The 15,483-nt window shown below is 37.6% G+C and overlaps 2 protein-coding genes across 2 annotated transcripts in view; one reads left to right on the top strand and one right to left on the bottom strand.

Moving 5' to 3' along the window:
- C4H4orf51 (chromosome 4 C4orf51 homolog) overlaps nucleotides 1–9,149 on the top strand; it is a 28,302-nt gene extending 19,153 nt beyond the window's left edge. Inside the window, exons 6-7 of the mRNA XM_006114686.5 lie at nucleotides 4,918–4,993; nucleotides 9,001–9,149. Of these exons, the coding sequence (XP_006114748.1) occupies nucleotides 4,918–4,993; nucleotides 9,001–9,050 (126 nt within the window). The 3' untranslated portion in view covers nucleotides 9,051–9,149. The remainder of the gene's footprint in view (nucleotides 1–4,917; nucleotides 4,994–9,000) is intronic.
- ZNF827 (zinc finger protein 827) overlaps nucleotides 1–15,483 on the bottom strand; it is a 177,395-nt gene that overhangs the window by 21,561 nt on the left and 140,351 nt on the right. The window contains exons 16-17 of the mRNA XM_075929977.2: nucleotides 1,034–15,129; nucleotides 368–460 (exon numbers count right to left, since the gene is read on the bottom strand). Coding sequence (XP_075786092.2) covers nucleotides 14,322–15,129 — 808 coding nt within the window. The 3' untranslated portion in view covers nucleotides 368–460; nucleotides 1,034–14,321. The remainder of the gene's footprint in view (nucleotides 1–367; nucleotides 461–1,033; nucleotides 15,130–15,483) is intronic.

Genomic DNA, 15,483 nt, shown 5'->3' with positions numbered 1-15,483 from the left:
CCCCTTTTAACCTAACCCAGAGACTCTCAACAAGTTTGTTCCCTACATCCTTCTTGTATTTAAGTCCTTCTTAAAGACCCATTTTATTTGTTTACAGTGAATCAAGTTGATTTGTATAGAAATTGCCTATTATTCTTCACATTTTCCTATCCTCTGTTTACTCTGTTGTTAGATTGTGTGATCTACTCTGAGCAGTGTGTAATAGTGCCCCTTATATGCTATAAACTAACAACAAATCTCAGTTTTGCAAAGGCCTTTGGTGCCAATCTCTTCACTGATCATATCTTTGCATCCTCTTGAGGTGAGCTACCTACCTATTACTAACATTGTAATTGTTTCAACTTTACTGTGTGTCAGAATGTCTTACCTTGTAAATTCTGATAGATCTATCTCCAGGGCTAGAATTGCCAGGCAAAGGTAGAAATCTTGACAGCAAGAGATGCCTGTCAGGTGTTGCAATCTGTAGATGGTAAAGAAAAGAATGATGTATCACTTACCACTTAAAATCATAGTGTTGGATAAGGTTTACCATCAATCCCCTGTCAAAGTGCTTGTAACTCTTATCCAGTATATATAGAACTTCCTTCTCAAAAGTGAGTGATACTCCATTATAAAGTCCTAACTCAGAATCCCAGGACTTTCTGATTTACACTATGTTTTTGGGTCTGTCTCATTACAGTGAGGCTAAATGATGCTGCTCTAGATGTAAACACAAAAGACTAAAAGCAGCCAGATACTATGCTGGTTGGCATTCTAAAGAGGTAAGATATAGGTCTTTGACACTAACAGAACATCAATATTGCCAGTTAGGTAAATCTGTCTTTGCAAGTCATGAAACAAACTTTCAATCAACTTGAAGGAATCTAAACTTGATGTAGAAGCAATTAGAATATATTTTATAGAGTAGGTGTTTGATTTGCTTTTAATATTTTATATTATATACACCTATTTCCAATAAATTTGAGAAGTGAGCAAACACCCAAGAGAGACTAAAAATAACAAGAGTAAGAATTCAGAGCCCTAGAAAGTTCACCTTTGTGGTTCAGAAGAGACACCTCTTTATTCTGTTTTGCCTTCTGATATGGGTTCTTTGAAGCCATCTTTCTGCAGGGAAGAAGAAAAAGATGTTGCCACTAAAATAAAAGTGAAGTGATTTACTGCATTATGGTATTTATCATCTGGTATTTGCATTCTTTCTTGTGCTAAATAAAGGAAACACTGTCATGTAGTAAACTTACGTTTCTTGGCAACCTAAACAAAGCAGGAGGAGTAGTTATTTGATCAAATGATGGGAAGGGACTATTAATCTTCTCTGAAGATAAAATTTGACCGAATTCCTGATTTGAGTCTTATTGCTTTTAGTCAGAGATGAGGAGCTAGTGGAGTTCTTGCTTAAGCTTTTTTTGGTCCAGGTAGGTGAGTATCATGAACAAACTCTCAGTGTTTCAGAAGGAAAGTGCTGCTAATATCCAAAGAATAGTTTATGCCAGAAATATATATTGATATGATAGTATGATTAGAAACAGAGTAGGGAAGTAAAAGCTTTTCATAACTCTCAGTGGAAGTTGAGTGGGCAAGCAGGGAATCAAGCAGAATAACTTCAGAGAAGCTAACATGCAGGCTAATTTTCCCTTCTCTGAGCCCATTAAATTGACTGGATGACTACTCTTAGCAGTTAAAATGCTTAAAAAGGGCTCCAGAAAGCAACAAATTTTTCTAAGCAATAAAGAAACAAGAAATTATCTATGGTTATTTTGTGTGTGTCTTAGATAACTAGAGAGTTCCTTAAGCCTGTACTCCCGAGCAGGAAGAGGGACATTTGGGAAAATCTTGAATAAGTGGTCAAAGGCCAATGGCAGGGCCATATGTGGCTTGCACTCCTGTTGCAAAAAAAGACAAATAATGCATTCTTTTACTTAGTCACCTAGTTGAGGAGCTGGACCATATATCAGCAAAGTAGGAATTAAGACTCATTTGTGTAATTGGAAAAGGGCCACCTTAATGAAAAATCTGCATGAACTCTTCCCTGTGGAAACTACTTTGGTGATTAGATTCAAAGCCCATTGGTCAGATGCATTGTTGATAGAATTGTCCAGGAATTTCTGTCCCATGTGAAATTTTGACATTTTAGGCAACAATCTTTGGGAAGCTGAACAAAAACCCCAAAACTTTGAAATTTCCCATGACATGAAGTTTTTTGTTTCTTTAAAATTTGCTTTAGGTCAGTCAGCCTGTTTTATTTCAATTTCTATTTTGACTTGTATTTTAAATTACATTATTTTATAATACAAAGTCATTTCAAAATTAAAAATCAAAATGTTCCATTCTAATAAACTTGAAATTGAATGTTTGACCCTTATCAAAAGCTCCATTTTTTCCGAGCGAAATTTCATCAAAATCGTCATGTTTCTGTAGAACATTTTTATTTCAATTAACTGGCATTTTCCACTGGAAAAACATTTGTCAGAAAATGTTTGGTCAGCTCTAATTGCTGACTTTTTTATTTTTGCGCTTTTAGTGGTACAGGATACCAAAACTGGTACAGGATGGCATTTAGTGGTACAGGATACCAAAACTGAGAAACCAATGATGTGATCCAGCAGGAAAAATCTGGTTCTCTGTCCTGTACACAGCAACAAAAGATGTGCATGGGTGAATGCCAACTTATTTCAGTGGATACACAGGATGAGGAAATCCAATTATAGATTGTTCCATACGTTACCTGTCATATGAGTTGGAATTTGAGTAGGATACTGAAAAGTTCCAAGTGATTTTCAATCATCACAAGTGGCCTTGATGCTGACTGCAAAGGTGAAATCTCCAAACAGCTGTGTTCAGCACTACACCAGGCTTTGATTCATTATTAAAAGTAGGTCTATAATGGAGTCAGAGGGTGTCATTGCAGCTTAAATCAACATACTGGAGCTCGCTTTCATCTAGCTAGGTTAAGTTCTAGAAGCAGGCACTGACATGTGGGATAGCCCCATGTAGGATTCTGTAGGATACTGGAGGGCTTGAACACTCCACACCCTGCCATTGCTTCACTGCTTTGGTACCCAAGCTAGCTACATGAAAGGTAAGTTGGGTATGTCTACCGGGGCTGCGATCATAGTCCATGACTGCAGTATAGACAAGTGGGACGAGTGCCGCCTGTTGAAACATCTGCACCACCTACCACTGGAGTATGATGACATCTATTCAAAAATTAAACGAGGTTCATACTGCTTAGTTTTATGAGAGTGGACAGGAAAACACAAGATGATATGTCTGCAGTCAAGTTCCTGGATTGTTAAAACAATTTATACATACAAATAAGTATATATACAAAGTTTTTTAATGCATTTAGAATTCTCTCCTAGTAATAATTAAATGTGATTTAATTTTTTAAATAAAATTACTGATCATATCAGAGAGACTACTGAAAAACAACCACCATCTCAAAAGGCATTTTATCCATAAAATATGATAGAGAGATCTCTGAACTTTGGAAAAGTGATCTGTTTGTGGACTCTTAATTATGTACATCTGCCTTGTTTGACTGGAAAGAGAAGATTGCTGCTTTTGGTTTTCTCAAGAGAAATCTGTCGCTTTTTGAATAAGAATGAACCTTGACTGATGAAAATGAGATCTCTGCACTGTTTCACCATGTAACTGGGTTTTATTTATTTTAAATTGAAATGCCCACTTAAAAGGTAGTGCATATTCCTTAATCACATTAACATTTTGTTTAGCCTTTTCATTAAGTTCTGCTTAAATAGTCACATTACAAATTGCTAGCTAGATATACACAAATGAAGTCTTTAAGATGATTGCATAATAAATATTCAGAGGGCAAACAGGCATCAGTCTAGGTGCATGAGAGAAAGGAGCTATTTCGTTATATTTAAAAAAATGTCTTGTCTGAATGACAGACATCAATAAATGCCTAGTGCTTTAATCCATGGCATCATGTTTATAAAGCAACAACTCTTACAAATATTGGTCCATGTTTATACTCCCATTACATTTTAAAAAAAATATATTATTCAACAAGAGATTGTAATTATAATTAGTAAAGCAGCTGTTCCTAGCCATAATGCACTACAATTCTGTGTTGAATATTGTAATATCTAAATATGTGAAAATTCTATTTGTTCAAACAATTGATGAGATTTTAATCATGTAAATTAATCACTTTCTATAAATAATGTATGCTGCTAGATCTAGCAGAAGATTTGGCATTAGCTTTTCAGCTTGTTTTAGTGAATGATTTGTGTAGGAATCACAACTTTTTGCCTTACATCCATCCAATGGCTGCTCTAGATATCCAGTGTAGTCTTCTTTGGAACTTACTGTTCATTTGGATTTTTTTTTCAAATGAATGAAGAAGGGCAGGAGGTTGGTGGAGTGAGTTTGTTTGTTTTTTTAAACCAGGAAGCAATCATTGCCAGTACTTCAATATCTCAGCTGATGGGCTATGAGATAATGAAATGGGCCTTTCCTCTTAAGTCTAACAATTAACTGAAGCCAGGATTTGCCATTAAATTGTAAGTCTCCCAAACTGCACAAGAATATTCTAGTCACCTTCAAAACTGTAATTAGGGGAAGTAGCAGAAAATATGCCCCACTTTTTAGTACTTTTCTAAAACCAAGTCAGTTACAACTGACTGACACAAATGCTTCTGTAAAACTCCCAATTTATTAAAAATCAAATCTTTTGCTCCAGCCCTCAAGCTTCAATCAAAAATAGCAAACAACTTCACAAATCCTTACCTGTTGTCTAGCCAACTTCACAAATCCTTACCTGTTGTCTAGCCAAAGTGAGACCCTTTCTCAGCATTACTGGTCTCATCAGGCCAGAAAGAACTTCAGTGTATTCAGATGTCCTAAAGTATTCAGAGCTAAAGAGCACTTTTCTCTCTTTTTTTTTTTAAACAGGTGACTTACCAGGAGAGTAACAAGCCTGAGTTTGTTGTTTCAATGAATCACTGGTTGAAGAAAGCTGGAAGAGAAGGTACCTGACAGAAATGCTCTTTATAGATTTTAAAACTTAGAGGGAACATAAAGGTTTCTGTATTACAGACGACAAGAGAGAAAAGTGGACCATCATTTCAGTCTGATGGCCATACTTTACTTAGAGATGTTTTTTCCATGTGTGAGGAAAAGAGTATCTGCAATATGGACACACAACTGGAGGAAAGGGAAAAAAACCAGGGGAAAGGGGAAAAACCCCCCCAGAGAAGTCTGAAAGCTTCCAAGAATGGGTTGTCATCAATTAAGTGAAAGCAGGCAAGCAGACTGAAGAATAAGGTAGTTCAGTATTGCTGCATTTCGCTAGGCACCCACAGGACTCAGTCCCTCCCAGAACCAGCTTATAAAAATCAGCTGCTGTGCACATGCATGCAAACAAACAGCTGGACTGGCAGGCTGCACAGCCATATCTCCAATAACAGGATCAGTTCCTAGCCTATGCAGTATTACTATCCCAACAGCTGTGCAACGTATTTGTAACAAGACTACATGTCAAGTAAAACCCTGTCTTACTAAGTTTGGATATAAGCTCAAAACTTAGCCTAGATTTGTCAGAGCATTTGGGACTTGAGAGTAGACTTGACTAGATTTTTGGATTCATACCAAAAGGATGTGAGATTAACCGATCCACACAATTTTCATGAGAAGCCAGCTGAAAGTTAGCAATTTCAACTAAACTTTGCACTGAATTTCTAGACACAGGTGGTACAAACCCATAGAAAATAAAACTGACAGAAAGAGGAATCTTTCCACTCCCCTGAATAGGAATTAATGAAGCCCTAAATAGGGATGTTTGAGTGCTTATGGGTTAATGGTGTCAATTACAGTCAGCGAAGCTGCTTCCCCGGGGAGCTGGGCAGGCAAGGTCTGCCAGCTCTGCTCCCAGGGAGGGGGCTTCACTGCTGGCTCCATTCCTGGGGAGGAAGCTTTACTGCCGCAGCAAAACTGCCTCTCTGGGAGCCGGGCTGACAGGGGCTGGTGACCCCGCTCCCAGGGGGGCTTTGCTGCAGGCTCTGAAGCATAAAGCTAAACTGCGCGGCATAGGTAACTGTGTAACTGCTGAGATTTTCAGCGGTTACACCGTTACCCTATTACTTGTATAGGTAACTCTGTATAGACTGTAACTGTAATAGACTGTAACTGACACCATTAACCCATAAGCACTCAAACATCCCTACCTTCTTATCCCCTAAACTACCTCAGTACAGCAGTGGAAGATTGCATACAGTGATCCCTGGGCAGAGGGACAAGAGTATGTGACAAACTTGAGTTTTATTTATATTGCAGTAGAACAATGACAGTAGTTGCTATTACATCTTTATAGATGCGTGGCAAGTCTATGGTGCTGTTATTTCCTATACTGAGGAGAAGGGGTATTTCTGTATTATGATCTACTTTATAATATTACAGCGATGACTATTTTATGTGTATTTTAAAGACAGCATAGTAACTTTTTTGGGAAGGTTGTTTTTAAATCAACTACTGACTGTTTGCAGTGTTGTCATAGCCATGTTAGTCCCAGGCAAAGTTAGTAATATCTTTGAATGGGCCAACTTCCATAGGAGGAAGTTACAAGCTTTCAAGCTACCTAGAGCTCTTGGGTCTCTTCTTTCCCTAGACCTGAACAAGAACTTTGTGTAGCTCAAAAGCCTGTACTCTCCACTAACAGACGATGCCCCATTCAAAGACATTATTTCACTCACCTTGTCTCTCTCATTGGTTTGCTGTGTGATTTACAGCAAGTCATGTCACTCTCTGGCGCTCAATTTCTTCCACATTTAACATGGATTTATTCAGCTAATCGAGTAGTTGATGAATTTCCATCAATTACTTGATTAGTCAATAAGGAGGGAGGGGGGAGAGCGCTTGCTATCCCGTCTGCGCCTCTGCCTATTAAATGTAGTAAGAGCTGCCCACGGGGATCTTGCTACATTTAAAAAGCAGAAGTGCGGTGGGGAACCCGGGGCGAGCAGGAACTGGTTAGGTCCCAACGGTGCCAGATTAGAGAAGTTCAACTTGTATTAATAAAATACCGAATAAAGAATTCCTGCTAGTGCAGGGAGATTAAAAATAAACATGGGTCAAAAAAATGTGAATCCTGTCTTGCGTAAGCATACTGCTGTAAGGCAGCCAATCAAGTGTGCACACGGTGCTTTGCTTCTGACCTGAAGAGACCATTTCTGGGGGGTGAGTGAGCAGCTTACTTTCACCTACAGTCTTTAGCCTCTCTGCTGAGACTTGTCAACAAGGGAGCTAATTAGCACCATATATAATAGCTGTTGTTGTTATGTGGACACACACAAAAACTATAGCCATGCACAACCGATATTATCAACTACAAAAATTTAATGACTAAGGCACTTGGCTTTACGGTTTTATAGGTATGGGATTACAACAAATAGTGCCCATTCAAATGTTTAAAGCTCTCAAACTTTCTGAAGTAGCTTCTCTGTAATGTATGAGACATATACAGAATACACAAACTCCTTATACTGTACTCTCATGTATTTGCTCTCTCTGATTTAACAGAGTGGATCATCCCATTTATGTAACAATAAAGCCTTTATATCGCACACAAACATATTCTGCACATGCCAGAAAAACTAATTTAATAAAGTTTTAATAACAAATGAAACTGTGTATAATTCACAGGGAGATCTTTCAAAAGTTATCTAGTTTTTCTGTATAAGCAAATGCCATTTTTTCCATCTCTTGTTTTTCCCATACCAAAATTTGATTAACTTAGTCTTACTATTTACTGTTCTCATAGACTTTAAGGTCAAAAGGAACCATCAGGATCACTTAGTCTGACCTCCTGCACTTTGCACACAAGAAAAACCTCACTTGCTCACTCCTGTAACAGATCTATGTTCTGTATGTATACCGATCAGTATGTGGTTGTTACACACATATCCCTGGTCCGCGACTCTCGGGGCAAGACCATGGAAGGCCTCTGGGGAGACACCAGCCTCCCTGCTGGGCTTCTCTCCCTACCTCCTGTCCCGTGAGCTGAGGTAGCCTCCCTAGAGCCCCCAGCCACTCTGGCCTCGCAGCAGCCCTGCGAGAGCTCCTGGCAGCCTTGCTGGCTGCAGGCTCTACTGCCCCACCAAAGTGCTCAGCAGCCCCACCAGCTTCCCTGCTCTGCCAGCTAGGGGCTTTCATGCCCCACAGGCTCCCCTGGCCAGCTCCACACTGAGCTGGCAGGCAACCTGTGCTGCTGGGCCTCTCTAGTCCAGCAACATCCTGCTGGACCACGGGTGTTGTCGAACCACGGAGTCCCAGACCACAGAGGTTCAACCTGTAGTCATCTGAAAATCCCTTGTGTCACAGATTTGATTCCAGTGGGGACCTAAGGTTTGAACTTGTGGGGCTGGTCTAATCCCATCTCTCATTAAGAAAAAAAATGTCATTTTAGTTAATATATCAAACCTGACAAAAAGGATTTCTTTCTTTCTTTCTTTCTTTCTTTCTTTCTTTCTTTCTTTCTTTCTTTCTTTCTTTCTTTCTTTCTTTCTTTCTTTCTTTCTTTCTTTCTTTCTTTCTTTCTTTCTTTCTTTCTTTCTTTCTTTCTTTCTTTCTTTCTTTCTTTCTTTCTTTCTTTCTTTCTTTCTTTCTTTCTTTCTTTCTTTCTTTCTTTCTTTCTTTCTTTCTTTCTTTCTTTCTTTCTTTCTTTCTTTCTTTCTTTCTTTCTTTCTTTCTCTCTTTCTCTCTTTTACCCAAAATGACCAGATCTTCAGCTAATGTCAATTATGACAGCTCTGCTGATTTCAACTAAGCTATGATAATTTATGAAAGCTGATGATCTGTCCAAAATGTTTATTGTAAGGGAGCAAATAAGACATTATGAGGGTCTCATACTGCATATGAAAGATATTAGAGGCTTCTTGGGTTCTAGTTTATCTTATATAGTTTCACTATTGATGCCGATGTATTAATATTTATAGCTCCAAGTAAGTATAAGAATATAATTTTACTTTTCCTTTATTACAGAAACAGCTGAAGTGGAGAAAGCAAGGCAATCTTTTCTCACACACAACTGATTATGCAGCCAGGGCCACATAAGAAATAGAAGCACCTTCTTAGAACATAACTAGTTACCAATTGATGCAGGAGCAGAATTAAACACAAGACTGAAAGAGCATGATAAAGGATAGTCATGTTCACTACTAGGTGCTAGCATGGTACCCAAAGATTAGGATATTTGCTCTAGAAATACAGCCAAGAATTTTCCAGCTGATTAGAAGTTTATACCATGTCTTGATTTGCACTGAAGATTGCTATGAATAAGATAATTCCTTCATTACTGTGGTTTAATAGTCTATTCTAACTTCATTTTAAAGTGTCAAGCTTTTTTTTCTGATAACTTATGCCCTCACCTCCCTGGCTCCTAGCAAATTGTCAGACCTTGGATCTGTGCAAATGTTTCTCCTCTCTCCAGTACATCTGAATGTCTTAATGGCATTATCTTTTTTTTTTTTTAATTGTTGATCTTTACAAGATTTGACAAAATATACACGCTGTGTTGAATGACAGAAAAATTCACATTATTTCACCAGAAAGTACTAAATCAGTGTTTCTTAAACTTTTTAAGACTGAGGAACACCAAACAATATTTTTTTATGGGGAACAACAAAGATTTTTTTTGTTTGGGGGGGGGGGGGGGAAATCAGGGCAAAAAGAGTCGGGGGAAAGTTATTGAGGGAAAAAAAGGGTCAGGGGAAAGTTATTGAACAAAAAAAAATTGCTTGCCCCTTTAAGAGTGGCCATTTTGAATTCTGTTCTCCATGGTGTGCCGCGGAACACAGTTTAAGAAACTCTATACTAAATGAATATTCAAGACCAGAATCTACCACTTTTACTCACATTAAGTAGCACCTTACTCCACAATTAATTCCACTGGTTTCAGTGGGGGTACCTGTGGAGACAGATACTATTCAATATATGAGTAAGAGTGGCAGAATGTGGTTGATCGATCAGAATTTCATAGCTTTTACAGGGGAGAAGAGACCATTATGATAATCAACTTTGATCTGATCTGCTTGTCATTGACACTATTTCTTTATAATTTACCTAAGGCTATCACAAATAATTGGCCATACTTTTACACAGTTAGTAGGAGGAACTTTTATTAAATTCACAAAGAAACTAATTTATACACCCAACCTTCAAGCTTAAGGATCTCAAAGTACTTTACAAGGAAAATCATATGCAAATTATATTTAAGGATCACTGACCTACCTACTAAATATTGCCATATCTGAGGTGGAACACAGCAGTCTGTTAACAGTGCACAACAATACTACACATTATCATTAGGAAAGGAAGTCAATAATGCTGTATGTAATTAAAAGTAGTGGGAGAATATTTGGAAGGTAGCTAGAATATAGTTACGTAAAGTGATACCTGACTAGCAAGGAAGGATTACATTTTTGCTTTTAGAATGCCTCAGGTCAAGAGCTTGCTTATAGCCCATCTGAAAGACCGCACCTTCAGCCACAAAGTATGCCCCTTAAAAACATACTTGGGTATTGGTTCATTATTGAACCAAAGGCAAATGTACCACCTTCTGAATTATGCAACACCACTTCAAACAGTATGTGTGTGCTCTTTCAAGGTCTCCCCTCCCAGTAGTAAGTAGGTCTCACTCTATTTAGTTTGTTAGATTACAAAGGATTCCAGTGCAAGACAGTATGACCGAAGGCCAAACAATCAATTTCCTTACATTTTCATACTTTTCATCATAAAATAAATAAAATGTAACAACAACCACAATTACAAAAACCACATTTTCGTATAGTTAAAACTGAACAAAATGTTGTCTTACCTTTTCGTGTCTGTTACTCCTGTTGGGAATGCTGCCCTATCAAGATTTAAAAAAAAAAAAAAATCCCTAAATTTAGATGATTAGTTGACAAAACAATGGAGAAGAAGGGAGAAAAAATAAAAGAAACCAGAGTATAGGCAACCTTTTTTTTAATTAGAGTATATTGTACTTCCAAACTGGATACACTAGAAATTGGCAATGCAACATAAGATGCAAAGGAATATACCAGTTACTGTCAAAATGACCCTGTACAGCCTTATAATGCAAATAGCTTTATACAATACAAATTTTTATTAATGTACACAAACCTTGACAGTGTGATATTTGAACATAATACAAATAAAAAAGGACAGCCGAAAGAAAAAAAGAAAGTGCTGAAACTTTAACTGAATTACTGAATGGAAACCCAAGCCAACCTTCATTTAAGAATGCATAGTGAAAATAGCTATGAAATCAGCTTTGGAGTAGTGGAAGTTTACCAGCTATCTTTCCTTAGCTTTGAATTGCAAACCAATTATTGTATATGCCAGGGCTTTTATAAATACTGTATATTTTTTTTAACAAAAATAAAACACCTCCAAATACATTTTTCTCCCTCATCAGAAAGAATTAAATGTCTTTTTCCAAAGTGCTAAACAAAGTTGCTCAGTTATATCAAACATTATTTTCATTCAAATACAGGTTGGGCAGAAAACTTAAACACATGGGATTAACATGCTGACAGCTTCATAACACTCATTCCTGGGAGTTTCAGCCTTATTATATTGCAATTCAGTTTACAGAAAATATTCTTTAAACATTCTTTCCTCTTTGCCCTTATATACCTGTAGTTTACTTGCTGATGAACAAGCAGGCTTTTTTTCCCCGTTTGTTTAAGATCTTTGCTCTGTTGTGGTAAGGTCAGTCAGAAACACTGTGAGAATGTATTTTTGTAACCATTATATTAACTGAAAGGCCGACTGCATGATTCAGGGGGTAAAGAAACTCATCTTTTATCAGTTCTTATTTGAATGGGTTACTAATGTAGAGCCTATTCAGTACTCTCTATTTTGTCCATATTTGTAATGAAGTCAGAGGGTTTTGATGGAGTAGATGCAATAATGTGATAAACAGGGCCTGAATGGTTTGCCTTGCCTATTAATAGATTTACACAGCAATTTGGAACAGATGATTTATATTAATAGCTGAGCTAGAATAGCCACATGCTCACTGGAGCAAAAATATCTGTTGGAACTTAAACAATTGGGTGGGAAATCCTTTGTCATTATTTTACTTTTAAACTGGGTGGGAAATCCTTTGTCATTATTTTACTTTTAAACTGGTATATTACAGTCTGCTAAAATATTAGGTTCTCCTCATTCTGTATTTTCTCTTTTCAGACAGCTTCCAGTATTTTAACATGTATTAAAAGGTGTGAAAATGTACAGATGAGTTTAATGTCTTTGTTCCTGGCTTTGAAAGCATTTCACCACATGATTAACTTTAAGAGCAGTGGACCTTAGTCATATATTTAAATATGTTCTTAAGAGCCTTTCCTAAACACAGAAGCTTTCCTGAATTAGGGCTTTATTTTGGTATAGTCGTAGACCATAAGCTTGATTCAAAATCATTGAAGTTATTAGAAGTCTCCCAAACGACTTCAGTGAAATTTGGATTAGACTCTTAACTGTGTGTGAGAGAAGATGCTTTCAGATAGGGAATATGTGGAGGTAGAAAATTAAGTCTGATTAGGGCCACCTCTTTTAAAGCTTGATTGGGGGAAAACCCGAAGAAAGCTAGTGAGATCTCAAAATACATGGTAAAACAGATCTGGACCAAATGTCAATACTATGGAAAACAATAACACAATAAAAAAGCATTCTTGTACATCAACTGAATGTAAATGATAAATAATCTGAAAATGTTTAAATACTTTATACTTCACATTTCAACAGAAAGAACCTTTTATGCCTGACCTTTCTGTTTGTTTTGCACTGGAAACTTATCTTAAGAACTAGAGATCTATTAACATTCAGCCAAAGTTTTTTCCTCTTTCTTTAAGATCACTGTTTGCTTTTTAAGATTAACAAAGGTTATACAACCAATCCACATTTGCTTCTTACTGCAATAAAGTGCTACATATAAAATTGTCATTTTAATGACCACAAAGTAAGAGCATTAAATAAGTATAAAGTTAGCTTTCTAGCAGTGTATACCCTATCAGCCTTTAACAAAAAGGAATAAAATAGTACTAATAACAAGGAGGATAATATTGATAGGACCATGAAAATTGCAGATACAACCAAAAAGTTGAAGGTATAAAAGAACTGTATGATTAAACAGCACCTTTTTATATCTTTCTTTTTCAAAGAAGTTGCTGGTACCTTTTCAAACATACAATCTGATATGTCATCCCATAAAAGAAACATTTTCTTCTTTTTTTGCGAGTGACAAACTAGTGCAAGATTAAAGCACTGTGCAAAACTGCCTTTTTAGTCTGAGCATTTATACCCAGAATTTAACCTTTTTTTAAAATCCCCTCCGCTGGATTTAACCACCATAGAATTCTAGTTATACAAGTTGTTCTTTCAAACTAAAGGTAACCACTGCAGTAATGCAGTGTGTGTGTGTATGTGTGTGTGTATAATATATATATATATATATATATATATATATACGCGCCCTTTTTAAACAAAAGATGTACATTATGGGCCAGACTGTAAGCTTAGTTACACCAGCGTAACAGTAAAGTATCTGGCTTTGTGTATGTGTGTATATATAATACATACTCTAAAGGCATATATATATACACACACACCCTTCAATTTCACACACTCAGCCTACAGTGCTGACAGTAATTTCTTCCAGGTCTGTTCTACCTTAATCCTCAAATCTTTACAACTAATGATCTAAGGACAAGGCACCAAACATGCTATAGGAAACTGCAAACAGCATTGAGCCAATATACCAAACCTCACTGCTCTTCTCAACAATCATAGAGTTACAAAATTCTAAAATGTAAAGGGGAGTGGGAAAGGCAAAAGGAAAGGGGAAAGTAAATGAAAAGAGAATTAGTTTAATAATTATTAAATAAGCCAATACAAAGGATGTGCAAAAGCAATTTCATGGCACACTACTGACAGGCTCTCTTTCATACACTCACGCGCACACACCCAAACCAAAAATAAAACGCTTCAATATGTAGTTTTACAAGTGCTGATTGCCATTAAGGACACTCTTGTTTAGCTTAACAAGACAAAATTGTTTCTTAGATAAGAGTACTGGGAACATGCCTCTGAAGGTAGAAGTATGCAGTAGGTTCACCTCTCTGGAGATTTAATAAAGCAGCTTTCAGGCCAATGCAATAAGTATACACACAGAGCCATTTCCTAAATCTTACTAATGATATATATAGTACAAGTGTTCATACCTCTTCAGTTTATGTTTTGCAGCAATGAATACCTGCTGGGTTTGTTGGGGTATTTTTTGGTACAGAATGTAACTGTCCTCAGACAGTTTCTGCCCTTTCTGTTAGTCCAAGGTAGGCAAGGAAGGAGTGTTTAGGTGAGGTGCCATCTAGAGGTGCAGTCTGAGGTCTGGGTGGATGGAATGTGAGATCAAAGTGGTTCTTGGGGAAAAACATTGTTAAGGGAATGAGATGGGCAAATTCAGAGTTCCAGTATTTATCAAAGCACAAAGAGGCGCCATTTATGGCCAAGGCCTTCACTGCCAAGTTTGGGTCTGCTCCACTGCTGTGTGCAGCTGACATAGCCACTGTTTGCAGTGCCTGGGAGGCAGACATGACTGAGAGTGGGGACAAGAGGTTCCTGGAGCTATTGACTGTTAGGAGAGGGTTGGCTTGCTTAGAGGTTGAATAATGGCCCTTCTTCTCCTCATCAGGGCATTCCCCATTCTGGTGCTTCTTCACGTGGCGACTGAAGACAAAAGGGTGGGTGGTCTTGAACAGGCACTCTTCGCAGCTGAAAGTCTGGCGTGGAGCATGCTTCAGTTTCTTGTGCAAGTTGAGATTGTCTTTGCGTTTGCAGCTGTAGCTGCACTGGTCACAGTGAAAAGGGCGCTCCCCAGTGTGGACACGCACATGCTCTATCAGCTTGTTGGCTGTTTTTGAAAGATAGCCACACTGGTCACACTTGTAATGGTTGCCAAGACGATGTTCCCGGATGTGCATTTCTAGCTCCAGCTGATTTGCTTTCACTGCCTGGCAGATCCGACACTTGTATTCCATCTTGTAGTGTGTCTTCAGGTGGCATTCCATGGCTGCAGGGCGATTTGTGGAGTAAATGCAGAATGGGCACCTATTGAAAGAACAAAACCAAAGAAAAGATGGTCAAGTTCTGAATAGAATAGTCTCACCCTTTTCTACCCATTGACATTCTTAGGTTAGTTTGTCATTCAATCCATTTGAGTCTAATTACAAGGCAAACAGCATTATTTTTCAGTTCATTTTAGTGTATTTTGCTCTTCTCAGCTTGTGCCTCTAGAATAAAAATATGAAAGTAGGATGATTTACTACAGCAGGGTTAACATAATCCTAGGAAAACACTGATTCATCCCACAAAAGTGTCTCTCTAATCTTACTTCATCTCTTAATGGAAAGGGAGTTTGTCCAGAAATGTATGTGTCCACTTGTGTAAAGGAAGCATAAACTT

Source organism: Pelodiscus sinensis, chromosome 4 (genome assembly GCF_052426305.1).
Source record: "Pelodiscus sinensis isolate ZL-2025 chromosome 4, ASM5242630v1, whole genome shotgun sequence".
Lineage (NCBI taxonomy): Eukaryota > Metazoa > Chordata > Testudines > Trionychidae > Pelodiscus > Pelodiscus sinensis.
Note: the sequence above shows the minus strand (reverse complement) of the source record. Positions and strands in the feature narration are given on the sequence as shown.